At 41.3% G+C, this 19629-nt stretch overlaps 2 protein-coding genes across 3 annotated transcripts in view; one reads left to right on the plus strand and one right to left on the minus strand.

The window, feature by feature from the left end:
* Positions 1-12014, minus strand: part of adgra3 (adhesion G protein-coupled receptor A3) — a 34529-nt gene extending 22515 nt beyond the window's left edge. Inside the window, exon 1 of the mRNA XM_033610037.2 lies at positions 10986-12014. Coding sequence (XP_033465928.2) covers positions 10986-11194 — 209 coding nt within the window. The 5' untranslated portion in view covers positions 11195-12014. The remainder of the gene's footprint in view (positions 1-10985) is intronic.
* A 2447-nt stretch (positions 12015-14461) lies between these two features.
* On the plus strand, positions 14462-19231 carry gba3 (glucosidase, beta, acid 3). Of its 2 annotated transcripts, none has more exons than XM_033651986.2 (5): positions 14462-14704; positions 16042-16206; positions 16301-17103; positions 17622-17745; positions 18148-19231. In XM_033651986.2, the coding sequence occupies exons 1-5, from the start codon at positions 14650-14652 to the stop codon at positions 18354-18356; spliced, it is 1356 nt and encodes a 451-aa protein (XP_033507877.1). In that variant the 5' UTR covers positions 14462-14649; the 3' UTR covers positions 18357-19231. The 2 variants fall into 2 exon arrangements, with proteins under 2 accessions (XP_033507877.1, XP_033507876.1); XM_033651985.2 differs by having other exon boundaries at positions 14463-14704; positions 15982-16206.
* Positions 19232-19629: the final 398 nt, after the last annotated feature.

Here is a 19629-nt window from a genome sequence, read left to right on the forward strand (position 1 = left end):
CAAAATATGTCGTCGGTTGGTGCCAACCAGGCCGGGAAACACAACACCTGAAAAGGTGGCATCCCGGTGACTACACTGAGAGCATAAAAATACAGGTCAAAACTGCAGAAGTTCACCAACAAGTGTTACTCGATGGCCTAGCACTTCTCCTGCTGTGGGCTGCACCGAAACAGCGATCAATAGTGTCCATTTTTGCCACCGCAAGCCCGTATGAGAAGCGATCGAAAAGGAGCAGAGACATCACAGACGCAGTGTTGTACTTTCTAGCCAAAGACATGATGTCCATGAGCACTGTGGAAAAAGACGGGTTCAAGAAATTAATTAAAGTGCTAGACTGCGGGTACAAGGTCCCAGGCAGGAAATATTGTTCTCAAACTGTTCTGCCCCAGCTTCACGACGAGCGCCATGAGCTGGACATAATTTGGTTTCTTCAGGTGTCAGACATTATCAGGATACTTTTCAAACTCACAGCGTTATCAAATTATATATCATGATAAATATCGATATCAATCAATACAGGGAAAATTATTGTGATATATTTTTTCCCATATCATCCAGCCACCACATGATATTGATTAATAATATCTGTGTGTAATACATGTGTAGCATATTCCACCAGAGCATATTGTGTTACATATTGCTGGCAGCTAAAGTGTAATAGTCCAATTTGAAATAGCCTTCATGGATTTCTGATTTTCACTAATTTTCATTCTGTACATTTTTTAATATGGAAAGGTAGAAAAATGTCGTACAAATAAAATCATTATTATAATCATTATTAAATCCAGCCACAGAACTCAAAACATCAGCAGGAATGTGCATTAATTAAATTGTAAAAGTGGATTTAAAATGAATCTCGTGTCTTTTTCAACAACAACTGGAAGAGCGCCATACTGCCACTTGTCTCAACATATCAGTATTAACTCTCACTCTTTCTCCAGTCACAGAATGTTCCTCACCGCCAGATCATTAGACAAACAACTTGAACTTCAGCCGGGTATTTGCTTTCATGTTAAATTGGCAGCATCTGAGCAGCATCTTGAGACAGGTAGCCAAAATGAGATAAAGAGTGATCTTTCTGTGAAGCCCCTTTGACTTCACCAGGTGAACGGGTCATAATCTGATCTGGAGCAGCAACGACTCACTGGTGATACACTTGCAGATTTTTTCCCGTAACTGCCATATTAAGTAAGTTAAGTATTCTAACAATAGGACATCTGTGTTTTTTGATCAAACACAAGATCAACTTAAATCTTGCTGATATGAACTGACACAGTTATACTCTGTATGCTTATTCACAAAAACACGATAAACAAAACCAAACAAATCTTTAATAAGGGTTTAATCTCTTAAAAAGGAGTATTTTATAGAAGCACCATTGAACAAAAACTCAAAGTCTACATACCAGGAAAAAGATAAGTGTTCTACAGAGCACTTATCAATCATATTTACAGCTAACACTGGATTAAGTGTAATGTGATGTGAGGCAACAAATACATACAATGTAGATAATAATAAAACATAGCCTGAAGCATTCCTTACATCCTCCTTTAATACAAGCAACAAATACACAACCTGTTACAGAAGAAAATCTGTCATCGTTTTCAACTTCATCAACGCAAATATAAAAGTGAGCTTGGAAATCTTCAAGTCCAAGTGTGAATTCTTGATTGCTTCCTCCCTGGGTAATAAACCACATTTTATTATCCAGTTTATTCCCCCTGCACAGCACAAGCCGATACACTGCACACAAAGCTGCAAAGTAAAACTCCACTTTCCGTGCCCAAGTCCCCGCGAGTTCCCGTCTTTCTCTCCAAACTACTCCCAAGGGATCTGGGGAATCAATAGCACTGTTAACTCCCGGCAGAAAACTCGAGCGGGGACTTGTGGTTAGCATATGTTTCTGGCCAGCTGGGAGGGGATGTGGTGGGTGACATACATGCTAGTTGCACCCACAACCCAGGGCCAGATTGGAGTCATTATGGGGTGTTGAGGGGTTGTTTTATTACAGGGTTGGACAGTGGAGACTCATTGGAGATTTGCTGCTTGGCTCCCTGCCGCTCAGAGAGAGCGCACGCACAAACGGTTCCTGTGTTTCACTGACTGAGTTCTGCAGGTTTCTGAACGCTGAAATGGCAGATGTTAAAACACGGTGATGTACAAGGCTGCAAATTCTATCACTGCCTGTGCACACATGATCTGATGATATAGGCAGAGACGGTGGGCCTCCCAAGATTGTGGTCACAAAAGTCTCATTTATACTGAAGAATAGTTAGCATACCAATGAGGAGCATTTACCAAGAGGCCAGTGAGAAATAAGGAATGTGGTACTCAATCCACATAATATGGAGAATACACGAAAGCACCTTACGAAACAATAGGACTGCAGTAATACCAGTTTGAGGAAGCACATCATTTTTGGCTGACAGTGTTGGCAACTTAGGCAAACCCTTGATTCCAATCAGGAAAAACTACTTCAAGAAGAGCAGAGGAGGAATCTCTCCTCCAGGATGGACAGACAAGCAACAGATGTTGTGTGTACAGAATACCCCAAAAAAGTAAAATTGCAATATGGAAAACAAGATGACAAAATCATAGTGTAATATAATTAGATTGTAAACATATTTGAAGAATATTCTCCAGGAGCATGTCAAGCAACTTCCAGGTGCCGCCAAACAGACAGGAACTGAGCCACATGACCTCGTTTGCACCCTATCTGTCATCTTTAATTTGGGCTTGGCAATCACCCTTTTTTTATCATGAGCCAATCTGCAGAGGTACAAAGAGGGCAGAAAAACTGCTAAATCATGTAACGTGGTGACAGGAAACTATGGCAACTCTCAAAGACATTTGTCAAACAGGAAAAATATATTAGGGAAAGATGCACAGTGGTCACAAGTAGACCCTCACCAGCACTGGCGTTAAGTTATTTGAGGTTGCGTACAGCACAAACAGGCCTTTTATCTTCACGGAAAGTTGTATAATTAGGTTTACAGAATAGATTATGAATTTTAAACAACATGCCTTCAGAATCGCTGGAGTCTGGCTGCATAAATGCACATTTCTAACCTTGTGACTCCATGGGTCGTCAAAATAAATCTGTGAAAGAGAGGCCTCCTGAGAGTCATGAGCCCTTCCTCTTACCCTCTTTCCATCCCTCCCTTCTTTGCATGCTTCGACCTCTGTCACTAGCCTTGTCCCTCCCTCTTCCTCATGACAGGAGTGTGACCTTGGTCTGCTGGAAACTGCTTTGGCTGCAAAGTTCGTCTTTTTTACACTTTCATTGGTGAGAAAGAAATACCACCACTGACTATACAAGCAATAAACATAAAGCAAAGCCTCAAATTTGTATGGGGAGCCATTTAACCACCCACATCTCCACCGCCCTCAGGACGTCTGTAACTAGACCGTCTGCTTCCTTACTGTCTGTCGGCCTGAGGTCTCCAGAGTGAAAAACTGTACATGGAATTTCTTTGGGCTAGGCCTCAAACGACAGACGAGGGGAGTCTCCCTTATCTTGATGCATAGATAAGACCTGTTTGAGCTCAAGCCAGGAACAAGCTGCAGAGGGATCCGACCAAATCTCACATCCTGTCTCCTGATACCGATGCTATAAATCTCAACGACATTTATGGAAAAGTTATGTCTGAAACCAGAATATCTACTCTGAGTCAAAGAGTAATATAAACTGCATTGGCCTAAATTTCATCTTGCCTTCAAAGTGAGTAAATATGACACCGTCGAAGGTAGACCCCCTTTCACTTAAGAAAAGTACACCTTCGAAAGCATACGCCTCCGGCAGCAGGCACTTTATCCAGAGGAGGACTAAAAATGGCCAGCCACTACACACACTCCTCACAGGCACATAGCGTTTTAAGGACAGAGCCAACTGGTGCTCTCTCAACACTTTCTTTATGCTCAGGAGGCTTTTAGACAAAGAACTCCCAAGAGCGGAGAGCTGTAACCCTTCAATGGGTTTTCAAATAAGTTTCAGGCTGCAGTTGAGCTCATAAAATCCCTTCTAGAGTGACCTCCTCTGAATATAGCGGATGGAAAAGTGGGCCTCAGCTCAGGTGGAAAAGGGAGCCGAGGTGCTCGGACTTGCCAAGGTAATTCTTGCAGTTATCCAGCACTTTCTTTTCCCACTAATGATCCAAAGATTTCTCTGCAGCATTTGGCTTTATTTGAGAATGGGCACCAATGGGTAGAAAAGTCTGCAGTGAGGATTTTCATTTTTCATACCAAGTCCTTTGAAGGGATTCACTTACGTTGGGGCAGGTTTTTTTTTTTTAAAAAAAGGGCCCTTGTCATACAAGCTGTTATTGCCCCTTCAGTCTTGTAAGTCAAACAGTAGGCCTTGCAATATCCTCTTTCAACATTCAACAGGCCAAGCCATTAGAGCAAGGTATTCACCTCATAGCTCTCTGCTTGAATGGAAAAATGATCCACCATGCAAACACCAGGATAAAAGCAGATGAGCAGTCGAGTTAACACAGATGAGAAGGCATTGCACAGCCTTAGCTCACGTCTACGCACTAAACTGAACTGCTTGTCTGAGATTAAATGAGACTTGGGGCAACCTGGCAAAGTCAAAACTCAACAGGTTTGTGAAATGAAAGGCTGCGAACTGACTAAATGTGCAGCTGTCAGTGCCTCGCCTTTGGGATTCTGCTTTCTTCAGCAAACACTACAGAAGTTCTGTGGAAAAACACAGGAGCATTCCTTTAGACCAGTGGCTTTTCTGGAAAGCAACAAAAACAAATCCTCTCAGGGCACGGATGACAGCAGGCACCTGTGTCCTAGTTAGACAAACACTTCCAAGACTCCCAGCATGGGTAGCTTTTTAATGTTGAGGGGAACAAACGTAAGAGATGATTGACATAGGGACTGATCATGCCTTCCAAACTGATGCGTCTGCGAGATTTTTAAATCCAAAGGGAAACTTCTCTGCAAGCCTGAAGGAAGTGAAGTCTCAAGGAAACCAGATGAGAATGTAACCCTAACTCCCAGTTTGCAAGGCTGTGAAACAAGACCGTTTACTGCACTCCAATGTGTCATCAAACTGTGCGCGCTTTTTCCTGCACCGAGGGAGGAAATCCCTGCTTTCTTCCTGACATTAATCCTGCGCTGCTCCGGAGAGGCCCAAACCAGGTGCGCTTATTTGCACTGTCCAACCCAGGTGCTCCTGTGAAAGGATCCTGATTACACTAAACAAGACCTGTAAAGAAATATGAGCTGCGTGAGCACAGAGAGCTTAAATATAGTCTTTTCCTGTCTGTATGTGGGCTGAAACTAACACAGACACATAGAAACAAACACTGATGCACACACCCATAGAGACGACTCACTCAGCCTGATTTATACTTCCGTGTGAGGCAAAGGTTACATCCAAGCCCTCGTATTTTAGCCGAGGCCTACACTAACATGGGAGGACAGGCCAGCTGTAAACACATTTGTGTCATTTCCTCTCGGATTACTTCGGCATGCGGTATCATTCGGAGAGCACAAATGCGGGGAATGCATCACTCATTTTTTCTCTACAGAGAGGCATTCAGAGCAGAGCTGCGCTGACTATCTACGTGCTTTATCTCAGGGTAAACTAGTACCAGCAACCATTTAAGTTCAGTAAAAAATGTACAGATAGACATGGTTAAAATAAAGAACGAGGTGAGTACATGAGGTACTTTTTCTGGCATGGCATCAAAACAATTATCCCAGTGGTTCAATAAGTTCACTAAAGCTAAAGAGTAGATGAGAGATTTCTCAGAGGTGTTCTTGTGGTTCAAAGCTCTTTTTTATGTTCTCTGAAAAGTCTGATTAAAATTTCTATTCAGTAGAATCCAGACCCCTGAAGAGGAGAACATGAAAGCTTAGGTACAAAGGGGGGGTGGGGGGTGTATGATGAATGGAATGGGTCTCTAATCACACCTAGCTTATACTGCTGTTTCTGGCAGGGCCTTTAATTAACACACACAACAAGGCGTGTCTACGCACAAATTGAAAAACATCCATATAACAAGGCACCTATGTTGCCGTAATCACCACATCAGTGAAAAAACATTATGAAACTGGGTAGTTTAAAACATCAGTTATGACATTTGGTGTTATTTTGTATGACGTGTTTAAGAGTTTTGGGCATTTGTTGATAGTAATAAAAGTCAGGCATGCAATTGGAGAACATATCCAGGGAAACCCAAAGCAAACACAATCTCTTTACAAAAAAGAAACATGAAGATACTCGTTCCATAAACAAAATCTAGTTTTTTCCAAATGAAACTAAACAGTATTTCATTTGGAAATATCAATCACTCACCTCATGTTGAATTAAATTTGTGAAGAAAACTTTGTTCTTTTCGCATGTCTCAATGCTGAACGAAGAATCCAAAAACGGTAAACATTCTTGTTGACTTTAGGTAATGCGGGGCTGGGTTTAACAAGAGCAAAACTATATCAAAATTAGGGTTGGGATCTGAAACCGCTTCCAGCGAGGGGAGAGGGAGAAATATAACAAAATAAGATAAAATAGGAGAAACCTGTCTCCCTCTTTTATTTTATTTTCAGCGTTTAATCAAGGCGGAGGCGGGCAGCGGGAGGTCCGAGACTTCCAGCGAGGGGAGCGGTAGAAACAAACAGCCAATGTGTGTGTGTTCTGTTCAGGTGTTGTCACGTAAATAACAGTGCCCAAGCATGAATGCATATAAGTATTTTTTTATTACATTGCTGTGGTTAATTTGAGGTAATAATGTTACTGTAGAAATCAGAGAATCACTTTTTGTTGTTATATATTCTCAGGGAGATGATACAAGCTCTAAATCTGAAATACACACCACACACAAATGTGTATTTTCATCTAATTGTACTGTGCAACAGTTAGAATAAAGTTTTTGTATTTGTATGAATGCATTTGTGTTTATTATATACTTGTTTAAGTATAGCAAGTATAATGAATATAATATAGGAATCGGTAAAAGGAATCGGTAAGGAATCGGACCGTTAAGAAGGAATCGGTAAGGAATCGGAATCGTTAAAATCCTAATGAGTCCCAACCCTAATCAAAATATAGCTTGTCTCATTTAGCCAGTCATATGCTGAGTTCTTGCAAAACACATGTATTTTTGCTAAAATATAAGCATTTAAAACTAAATTGAAAGTAAACCGTATCTATATTCTCCTCAAAGCCAAACTCCATTGGCATAAAAACTGATTCTACCTCACTGTAGGAGGAGCTGAAAGTCTATCACTGCCTCAATCAGTAGTTTGTTTGTGTTGTGTGACTTTGGTGAATCCAAACTACCCCACTAAGTTTTCTTTACCAATTGAACGTAACACAGGGTGAGAAATTGATACACAAATGGTCATTTGAGGTTTGGAAATATTCCTTTAAAGTGTTCCATAATATAATATAATATTTGGTAAAATAGTCACCAACACCCAAGTCCCAACAGGACCTTGTTTATTTGACAGCAAAAACTTAATGTGCTCACATGAAAAGCTCAACTGGGTGGGACCTGCTTTAGTTTAACAAGGAGAAATAATGGCTGGTCATTTTCAAGCTTGAGAAAGGACTCTCACAGCAGCTGAGACCCTGGCTTCAGTTCACTGGAGTCCAGACCAGCTGTGACTCGGCCACGGTCAACCCTACCACAAGACAGTGGGGGAGTCGTAAAAACGGGACCACCACACCTACTGACAGGGTGCGCCGATTTTACAGGTCATAAATTAACACCCAAAAACTGTGCAGTCAACATAAATTGCAGTTTCATTGCCACTAATGTCTACAGGGAATTGTGAGCGCAGCAACACAGTTTTGTTGTTTTCCTACAATGGACAACAACAAATGTCCAGAAATACAAAAGCAGAGACTGGAAGGAATTCCTGGAAGTTGCTCTGCTTTCTGTCTTTGCTCTGTAATTATATCTTCCTTGTACTTTGGAGGCCATCCTCCCCATTACATTGCTTAAGCTCAATGCTAAATCATGAGGAACCTCCAATCCATCACTGTCAGAACAAGATGACAGACTTGAAGCTCAGTGAAGACAGACAGACTAAGCAAACACAAGGACAAGATGGAAGGCTTACTAAGTGACTCTGGAGCAGACCAGCTAAAAGAGATCAGCGTATTTCAAATTCTATAAATACCAGAGAGGACACTAGAATAATTCCAGACCACAAAGAGGAAGGTAATGGAGAATTTGAAAAAAATTCAAGAGCGACTAAAGTTCAAGATCCCTTTTTGCTTGTTTTCGCCAGTTTCATAGTGATCACCTCTACTCATCAGCATGGCTCACCATTTGTCAATGCAAGTACAAGCTTGTTTGTTTTTAAATGTAATGCAGTGACATCTTTTACAATCTAGGAAGGTAATGGTTTCAATTAATTATAGTGCTGTATGGTTATTCATTCAAAGAGACAGATACTTGTTTGACCCAGTGAACATTATTTTCATTGTAATACAGCAGAGTGGGCTGATTCTTCAACAGTCTGTCAGTGTGGTGCATGTATGTGCTGGTGGGATAATACTACACCTGGGATTTCAGATTCAGCCCCCGAATAGAAGTAGCATCTCAACGGGTAAGTGTTGACGCAAATTTGGCAGTGCTTTATGATGCACTTCTAATGACTGGGGGAAAATTGTTGTTTAAAGGGATGTTTAGTCTTAACCCTTTTACACTGCCAAATTTTCAGCCAATGTTGGGCCGTTTTGCAGGCAAGTTGCGAGCGTTTAGACACACAGAGCCGGATTGGCGAATTGATCCAAGGTGCCCAACTGGTGGAACCTTTTTGGTTTAAAGAGAACGAAGCACCCTTCCACCACAGGAGGAGCTGTTGATGACGCTGCAAGTGCGACACTGGCGGTGGACTAAAAGGAAACAGCTGATAGCAGGAATGAGCAGCTAGTAGCAAGAGGGAAATGCAAACCTGGAAGATACTGTAAAGATGAGAAACTGGGGAGACAAGGAATTGCGCGGCCTCCTTGCCCTCGCAAAAGAAGAGGCCATTAACCGTCAAATGACAGGAACGATGAAGGACGGGCCAACTTATGAGAGAATCAGCGACCAGCTGTGGCCTTCCTTGGAGTGCGTCACTGTTTACGTCACATGCTGAGCTACATGTTTTATTACTTGCTCATGCCCCCCATTGCCCCGAAAAAGACACATTCTGTATAAACACAAGTAGGTAGGCGGCATTTCACTGCACTCCCCGATTTTGTTTTTATACTGCCAATGCTGAACGAAGACTGATCGGGCTTTCCTGCACAATTGCTACTTAAAAAGGGCTTTAAAGAGAGGCATACTGTCATACTGACAGGTCTCTTAGGCTTTAACACTCAGTTGAGTGGTTGCCAGGTGTTCAGCTCCACCCAAGCTACACCACACTGGCCTAATTTGGATTTTTTAGCTCCAGTAACTGATAAAATGACTGCAAACATAAACCCAAGTTCCAAGCTTCACAACTTCCCTGCAGAAACACAATATCCCAGACATGTTCATGTATTTCTACAATCTACCAAATCAGTGTAGCTGCATCTGCGTTTCCATGCTACAATGGTGTAAATTTGCCAAGAAATAATAACCTCTTAGTCTCAGCAATTGTGCATTAAGATTGTACCGATAGAACAAACCAATATGTAGGCTATGGAAAGCAGATTTAAAAACCTTAAAAGCTACTCCTTTGGAAAGGGCTTCAAAGACATGTGCATGTGATTTGTGGTAAACAGGTTAAAACATGCAAACTCACTTAACTTAGCAGCCAATCCTATCCCTTTCTTTCCTTCCCGGGAGTCTATTATTTGCTCTCTACTCCTGCACCCTGCCCTGGTATTCTCATATTTCCCCCATCGCTCACCACCACCACAAAGCACAAGTGTAGTGGATGCACAGCTTTGAATTTCTGTCTTTATGCTAGTTTTGTTGGTGCTCTCTTGTGCCCAACGGTCTCTGACAAACCAAAATCAGAAGTGCTTTTTGACTGATCTGATTTGAAAATAAATCAGTATAGTAATATTTAAGTACCTCAATCAATGAGGTCATGTGCAGAGGGTTGTATCAAATCCACTTGTGCTCAGTCAGTTGTATTCATGTGTGTGTTTGGGGTTGTGAGGGTTGCCACACAATAACTAACAACTGCACTATAACACAGATGGCTGATGTGGTGCTGTGGGTGACAAACAATCACAACTGCTGCTTCTGAACTATGACGTGAACTTTTTTACTTGAACACTGGTGGTTAATTCCCAATCAAAAACCAACTTAACATTAAATATAATCACTGTCTATACAAGTGCACTCCCTGACTTCAGTGTACTGTGTCATCAATAACAAAGTCCCCCACAAACTCGATCTAAACCCAAGCAGAGAAGTGTATATTTCAGCCAAGTGGATAAAAACCCCACAAAGATTAACTCAACCGCTAATGACCTCTTAGCTGCATTAAAATGCCTTGGAGGTATGGGAAGATAAGTGTCTTGTGTGAGCACTGATTTGGTAGCCAAAATATCTTCCTCTGTGTGTGTGTGTGTGTGTGTGTGAATCACTACAGGAAGACAGGCGGTTACTATTACACAGGGTTTACATTTACACCACTATAGTATGCAGCTGTGAAAGAGTGATCTACAGCTGGCATGAGATGGACACAAATACCGGTATACTATAATAAGAGTTGCCAAGCTATTGTTGGCTGTACTATTAAGAAGATGGCTGATGTGGAAGTTAACCATACATTCATTTATTTAGATATTGAAACTGTAGTTTCCATGATATTATCAAAAATCCATGTTCAAGTCCAAGTAGTGGCATGAACTATTTAGAAGTAGGCAGCACAGGGAATACAAGTAATGTAGTTCACATACAGATTTCTATGACAGATAACTATTAAAGCTAAGTTATGAAGCTTAAAGTTCAGTGGCAAACAGATTTAGTGTATAGTGTATAGCTAATGTGTTTTAATCAGGTGAAATGGATGCGATAGATCCCCTGTGTACTCACAGTGTGACTGTCCTGTTGGGGAAGGAGTCCGGGGGTAACACCTGATGGAGCTCCATGTTGCTGCACACCACCTTCCTGTCGGACTGCAGGCTTTTCCCACCGCTTTTCGAGCGTTCATCATATGATTTGCAATCAGATGATACCGCCGAGCCGCCACCGCCGCCGCCGAGCAGCAAAATCACAAACAACTGCAACAGATCCACCCTCATTTTCACACGCGACCAGAAAACCACTGCAGCATTGGCAAAGGAAACAATGTTTTGATACTGAAAACGGGGCAGATGGGGGAGTTGATACTGGGAAGCTTTGTTATGAGAAGGACAAAAATGAGGCCAGTATCTTGTTTGGCTCAAGCGAGCCTTCCTCCTCCATGTCTCGCCAGGCTTTCCCCTTTGCTCCGCGGTGTTCAGCCCCACAGAGGTGTCCTTCTTTGTTTGCCAAACGACTCATTTATAATTCCCTTTCCATCCTGGCGTGGTGTCCATTTCCTAGAAGTCGATGAATCCGCAAATTTTGAACACTGCGTGTGCTCGCTGGTTACTGAATAACTTGTCCAGTTGTTGAGAGGCTTTCTTTGTTGCCCATAGCGTGGGTCCGAGTCAGTGTTGTCTTTTCCACGGGAGAGGCGGCTGCAGTAGTCCCAGGTTATCCACACACCAACTTCGGGAAACGCGGCCAGGCTTTTTAAAACACCCACTTTAATTTCCCAGTACTTTGGACTACGCACACCAAACAACAGCTAGTAAACTTTTCTGTTTTCCAGGGACCAACAGGAAATTAGTCAGGGAAAAAACACAAAAGCGCCACAACACCTTCTCGGGTCAAAGTGTGCTGCAAATGCCCCAAACAAAGTAAAAAAAAAAGTAAAAAGCTAAATGTCGCTTAAAAGAAAATATCCAAAAGTGGTTGTTGTGTCTCTTTTAGCTCCACTGAGTCTTTAGAAAGTATTCAAAACCAGTTCACTGTCCATTGAGAAGTCCTCCTCCCATAGCTTTGCCCCGGGCTCCACCATTGTCAAGTCCCTCGGAATCCAAACCATATCCGGTCCACGTTTCAAAATAAAAGCATCACCGGAAGCGTTTATGTGAGAATTCAGTTTAGTGTGTTGGGCATGATTGAAATGGTTTTACAGATATATTATATTATATTATTACAGTTATTTTTCCAGTCTATGGTTTTACCAATGGAAAGTGTTTTCAAGTATTGTACAAATAATTTTTTAAATTACCTATACTTTACTAGTGTATTTCTATTTTATGTTTCCTTAACTTATGGCAAATATTACACAACATTTGCAGAGAGTGACACAAAACCATTTAACCCACAATTTATAAAGTTATTAAATCATAACTCCACCAGTGTTTAAATGTGACTAAGTAGCCTACGTTTAATCGAGTACCGTGGGCCCACTTAAGTACAATTTTGAGGTAGATTACATCTCAGAGGGAAATATTGCACTTTTTTAATCAACTACATTTATTTGACAGCATTGCAGATTCAGATTATTAATACAAAATATAAATCAAGGAATAGCCAAAATTGTCAAGTATAGGTTAAACTAACCAGCAGTGGCTTATAAAGTAATTAAAATCAGCTCCACCTTCAGTTGCAACATTAAAGTGATGAACCTCAATGCATTATAATCCAATAATAGAATATAATATTATTTTGAAATAGACTATTCTTTATTATTATACTATTTATTATATTATATTATATATTATACTACTTATTATACTTTTTGTACTTTGATAATATTTTGATGCCAATACTTTTGTCTTTTTATTCAAGGGTTTGAATGCAGGACTTTCAATTGTAATTGGTTATTTTTAGATTGCTGTATTACTATTTCTACTGAAGTAAATTATCTCATTGTTTCCTCTACCACTGCCAACCACTCCAGTTAAATGCTGCTTACGGAAATAAGTAAAAAATCAGTCCAGATATACTCTGCATACTATGCATACTAAAACACTCAGAAGTGTTTTTAGATTAAATTTAGTTTGTTTTTCTGTATTTTAGTTAATTACACTTTTGAATACAGAAATTTTACAGGACAAAAATGAGTGTTTTTATGCCTCTGTGCAGTTGTTTCCACAGAAGCAGCGTAAAGGACATCTTTTCTTTACCCGTGGTCTTTTCCTCAGTTTGGGTGCCTCTGAACAAGTTCAGTCAGGTTTGCTGTACTCACAATGGCCATGAAAGATTAAGTCGCAAAAATCCAATTGTATCTTGTAGCTATGAAGAGGACGTTTAACTGGCAAGGATGTTTTTTTTTTGCCCTTTGGCAAACAGTCCATTTCCTTTGTTATGATGAGGTCAAGTGAGTCCCTTCATTCTACAGAAAACTAGAGGATAGCACTGAAGTTATCACAGGCCAGAGAACATAAAGCTTCAGGCTACAGCTTTTGCCTCCACTAGTCTATTGGTTTTCAGGACCTTGGTGCTCTTTAACCTTTTTTTGTCTGCATTCAGGACGTCACATAGCCTAGATTATTCCCACCGGATGTTATAAATCCAGGGGCATAGGTTTTTACTTCTTTCACTAAACTTAATTAAATGAATTCATAGACTTCATGGCCTCTATAAAACTATAAGTACACTTTGTTATATATCTATTGCCAGCTGATATTATGTGCTGTCTTGACTGGACAGTGTAAATTTCATACATCCAACAACATTCAGTTGGTCTCTCAACAATTTCCCTCCTGTTAAATTAATTTGCAGATACTTTAGGATCAAACAATGTTAACAGCTGACATTTTGGGCTGTTTTGACTGGTCAGTGTGAATTTAATACATGTAATACTCACCTAACCCGGCCTAAGAAAGGATCTAGGGATGCAATTTTTGCCAGGTAGGCTAAAATCTCAGCCGGATAATGTATGAATCAAATGCAGGTTTTGGGTTAATTTAACTTAACAGTTTCATAAAACTGTATGAAATACTTAAAAAACGCCATTAAAGACACGAAGAGTTCGCCCTCAGAAATTGGACTATTGAGATTAATCAAGTCCCTTGCTAATTTCTGACTAATCCTATCAAGGAAATGCAACTTCTACTGAGTCTAAAACACTATGATTCTAAGCCTTCATTAACTATGGGCTTAAGGTCATTTACCACCACTGATGGACCCTACAAAGAAGTTTATGTCGTTTTTAAACTGTGCTTTTCCGTAGAAGTCATTACAATGTCTGGTAATGTCGCTTCAGGCTGTGCGCGCCCCCGCGAGGTGCCTGCAAACCTCGGCGGGCAGCCTCGTGTGCTGCTTTCAGGTGCTCCTCGGAAGTTTGCACATCCCAAGTCGTGAGCACAAGTTTCAAGGGAAACTCAACATACAGATATCAGTAACTAAAGTAATTTGGGGTTATTTTGAGCCACATGATTCAAGTAGTGCTGCAAAGCCGGAATCAAGCAAAGAAAATGTATATAATTGCGCTTTGAGTTGGCTTACTCTACAAGACAACCCTCACGTCCCATAAACGCCACATCTCCAAGTGTTTCCTGGTTCAGAATACTAGGTTCAGGATACTCCACGTTGTTACATTATGCGCGAAAATAACCAGTTTAAAGTAGGATTTCTGTGAGACATTCACATTATATCTATGCAAACCGCAGCAAGACATTAGAACTGATTTGGTTCAGTGTCCTAAAGGTGTACAAACATGTTCCCACGAGACTTCGCGTGGGGAGCGGGAACTGCTGCGTATCAAATAGAAGGTATGTAAACACAACCACCACACTGAACTGTGAATCGTTATAGTGGGTGAACTGGACACAATACCACTTACACTCCTGTAGTTAATATAGTGAATAGACCAGGGATACTCAGCTCGCTTTGCCAGGGCGCACTTAAAAAAAACAAACAATATATATTAGTGTATGTAATAAATGAATTGACAGTTTGAAGCCTGTCGACATCTGCTGTAGTGTGCGGGTGTGAACAGGGGCGTTTATAGGATTTGAGGACTGGGGCCTTAGCCCAGGCCTCTGTCAGGGGATCCACCCTGGACACTTGTTTTTGATTTTTAAAAAAAAGCATATTTTGAAGTTTTTAATGCACTCTTTAACCTTTTTCACATTAAAAGTATATAAAAAAAATCCTATAGTTAATCATTATCTTCACTGTGAATAAGATAATGATTGTCAGCTGAATATCACTGTAAAAGACCTACAACAAATACTTCCATCAGAGTGTTGCTTTTGCCAAGACTAGTTCTTTTTTAATTAAATTTATCTATGAATTATTTTATAACGAATGAGCCAAAAGTGCTTGTCACTGCTATCACATTCAGTATGACAATAAAGTATGGACTTAATAACTCTGCCCTAGTTTGTGCTGATGTTGCATTATAACTTTTGCTTTGTGGCTATTTGGGAGATAGTTGTCTTATATCTTTTATGAAGTCCAGTATGTCAGACCAGAATTTAAAAAAATGTTGAGTTAAATCCACACCACTTAACAAGCTAAACATCACAGGCTCCATTAAGGTTATATTTATTGAAGAACCTTTGTACTACATTACATTAGATGGCATGGGTCCGGTGTTCATGATATTGTGTCCACTCCCTGCAAATGGCACACACCAAGACACAATGCAGGGGGTAATTTTTTTTCCATACTTGAGTAGGCTATGCATTAATGACATGAGACGTTTAATTATAACCCATACATAACCTTGACCTTTCACCATTGTCATGCCTGACCAACTCATAGACCGTATTCAGTCAAGAGACCATTTTCAATTAGCTCATCCTAATGTAAAGCTGGCCCACTTACAAAAAACCTACAGACCATTATTATTATACAGGGGGACAAATGCAGCAAAGTTAAAACAGCAAATGGTACTGGGGATCAGCCAGAGATACCGTCACAATGAATTCAGTAAAATCCACAGGCACACTTGAAGTCCCAATAGAAACATTACTGTGATTTCTTTAATGTCAACATCCTACATACTTTTATGAAATGAAACAACCGTTGTGTGCGCACCGAGGTGGCTGGCAGGCAGACGGCAAGGGACTGAGTATCTGGGACACGTTTTGTCACGATAAAGGCAGAGTGTTTGGGGAACAGAATGGAGATGTGGCCTGTAACAGCTACGAGCTGTGGGAGAAGGACCTGGAGTGTATCCAGCAGCTTGGACTGACGCACTATCGTCTGTCGCTCTCCTGGGCCCGCCTCTTGCCTGATGGGACCACACGATGTGTCAATCAAAAAGGTATTTCCATATCCCCAGTGGACCTGTACCATATTAGAACACAATATTTTGCCTTATCACCCATTAAAAAACACATTGTATATGTGTTCAACAGGTGTACAGTACTACAACAAGGTGATTGATGATTTGCTGGCCTGCAGTGTATCACCTATGGTCACACTTTACCACTTTGACCTGCCTCAAGCTCTCCAAGATCAAGGTGGCTGGAAATCACCGGATATAACGACCCTGTTTGACAGCTACGCCAAGTTTTGTTTCCGAACATTTGGTGACCGCATCAAACTTTGGATCACTATCAACGAACCCTATGTGTGCGCCAAACTGGGCCATGAAGATGGTATCCATGCCCCTGGGTTAAAAGAACTGGGGATTGCTGCCTACCTGGTGGGCCATAACATGCTGCGTGCTCACGCCATGGCCTGGCACAGCTACAACTCGATCTACAGGAAAGAGCAGAAGGGGGCAGTGTCTCTGGCCATCAACAGCGACTGGCTTGAGCCACTACACGCAGGTTGCACCGAGGATATCGCTGCCACTGACCGCCACTTTGCATTCACACTAGGTTGGTTTGCCTGGCCTGTGTTTGTAACTGGAGATTATCCAGAAATAATGAGATCTGCCATCAATGCTCAGAGTAAGAAGTTGGGGTACAACGGTAGCTCAAGGCTGCCCAGTTTCTCAAAGGATGAGCCTTCCATTTTGGGCACGGCTGATTTCTTCGCATTGAACTACTATACATCTCGTAAAGTCAAGCCGGGAGAAGGGTGTGGAAAGATGCTGTGTATGAAGAGCGACCGGCATACAGAGGAAGTTTTGGATCCATCCTGGCCTATCTGTGGTGTGTCCTGGCTCGCTGTCGTGCCCCATGGCTTAAGGAAACTTCTTAAGTACATCAAGGTAAAACTACAACTACAGGTCCATCATTTGGGGTAATTTTCTGTTTCATCTCCCTCAGTCCACATCACTTAAGTATCCCCAAACAAGGCTCAAACACATCCTTTATTTTGAGTGTGAATTCAATCAGCTGAAATGCGAAGCCATTTTTCTTTCTTCTCTTGGCATCAAGCTGAATTGACCGACAACAAGACAAATCGCCTTCAACCAAACGAGTAGAACACCCTGACATTTGTACAGTGTCTTGCTATTGATTTTGTATGTGGTAATCTCCTTTTAACACCTCCAGAAACACATTGATGCTTCATTAGGGCTGTCACATTGAATGAAACAGTTACTTTGCTGAAAGTGTTTGCAATTGCAATTTCCTGCTGTTGTGCCTTGTCACAGGCCATTAGTCTGAGCTTGGCACCGGTGAAATGCAGCTAAACGGCACACTGTGGACCAATCTGTCTCTCCCTGGAATGTCTGACAGCTGAGATGCCTTGTTTGACAATAATATTTGCCCCATGACTTTCCAGGACACTTTCAACCACCCTGCGGTCTACATTACAGAGAACGGCTTCTCTCAGGTGGGGCCGCTGCAGATTGAGGATGCCCAGCGCTCAGAGTTTTACAAGGACACCATCTTCGAAGTAGCAAAAGGTAATGGCTGGTAAATCTGCATTGGAAATAAGCAAATAGCCATTCGCAGATAGGAGCATGTTCCAAGCCAGCGGGGAAAACAATAGTGAAATATTACGAATAATACTAAATGGTTAAACTGGATTTGGTATAAAAACAGTAATGGTGGAAACAAACATTTGGATGTGCAATAGATTTTTATAGATTCATGAAAATGTTATTTTTATTCATATTATTTTATTCCCAGACCTGAAGGCTCAGGAGTTATTGCCCAAATGTAAAGCATTTGTTTTGGCACCACCATCTGGCCAATCTGTGCAATTTTTATTGCTCTAGGATTCATAGTGTGCTTGGATTTATTCTTTTCAGATCTACAAAATTAAAGGTCTTTTCTACGCTTTTACTCTCTGTGTTCGCGTGTAGCTATACAAGAAGATGGAGTCAACGTCCGTGGATATTTCGCCTGGTCGCTGCTCGACAACTTTGAGTGGGCCGATGGATTCAGTGTTCGTTTCGGATTGTTCCACGTGGACTTCGCAGACGCAAAGCTAAGCCGTACCATCTACCAGTCTGGACGGGAGTATGCAAAGATGATCTCAAAATACAAATGTGGTCAAGAGGAAAAGAGATAATAAAAATCAGCAGTTTTTGCATTGCTTTCCTGTCAGACTCACACATTCATACAAATTAGATACACCAATCCAGTTCAGCAAACCAACCAGGCTTCCTTTTTATTGTAGATCCAAAGTTTAAAGCACCACTTTTGTGCCTGGATTTCTTTTCAGTTTAGAAAATGGCCGGGGTGATTTATAGAAAATCTGACTTCAGCAGGGTACACGAGGACATGGCTGAACAGTGTTGATTCAGTGGGATGCAAATTAGTATTCTATCCTGCCCAGTTCCCAGTCAATCTTTACTAGGAGGTTTATGGAGAGTTCCTCACTGAGAGGGCCAAGGCAGCTGTAAGACCAAGCTGCTGCAGAACAAATGCGTGTGAATGCATTGTATTTGTCAGTGATTAATAGCAGTATTAATGGTGGCATCATCTTGAATAACAGCGCTGAATACACACATTCACTTTGGGTGTATAGTGGTGAGATGCATGGTTGCAGTCCATCTACATCTCTAAGATCTCCTCCTCAATCTGTGAGTCAATAAATCAAAAAAAACAACAACAAAAAAAACAGCACAATACCATGCATTGTACTTTGGAAGTTTATTGTACTATCTGGTATTTGAAGTACGAGCGAAAATAAATTACACAGTCCATTTGGTCATCCCTTTTATATTCGACACACACAACTCCTGTACCACCTCACCTATCACACTGGAAAGAACCCATCAAAAACTCACTTATCATAATGCCGCCAGGCTGCATAAAGCACACTCCAGTAGACTCAGAAGGGATGCCAGCTGAAAGCAACAGATGTCCTGCCACAGGAAGAGAGTGTAATGCCATTTGTGTTCCCTGGACAGCTGTGCAAACTCTCTACTTAAAGAAAGAAAAGAGCGAACAAGGCGAAAAGCCTCCCGGAGGCCTTCTGTTGATTCGTTGTGCATGCTGTGGTTAAGGTAGGATTATTTATATGGAGTGCTGAACAATGCACAGTAGATCTACAAGGCTGGGTATTTAACATTAGTGTGTGCAGGTGTGTCTAAAAGAAAGCGGGATATTGTAAATCATTTGCACTGTTTTAGGTTAAAGACGAAAGAAAGGGCAATTAAAATCAACTTGATCTTTGCTCTATGGAACTGTAGACAAGGATGAGCAGTGTGATGGCACCTGTTTGTAAGCCTACAGTGCCACCTTGTGGTATCAAAGTGAACTGCAACTTTGAATTGCACCACACTTCACATTTTGGGGTCACAAGATGTGCTGCTTTGATTAATAAAATGCATCCTGTT

The sequence above is a fragment of the Epinephelus lanceolatus genome, chromosome 22 (genome assembly GCF_041903045.1).
Source record: "Epinephelus lanceolatus isolate andai-2023 chromosome 22, ASM4190304v1, whole genome shotgun sequence".
NCBI classification, from domain to species: domain Eukaryota; kingdom Metazoa; phylum Chordata; class Actinopteri; order Perciformes; family Serranidae; genus Epinephelus; species Epinephelus lanceolatus.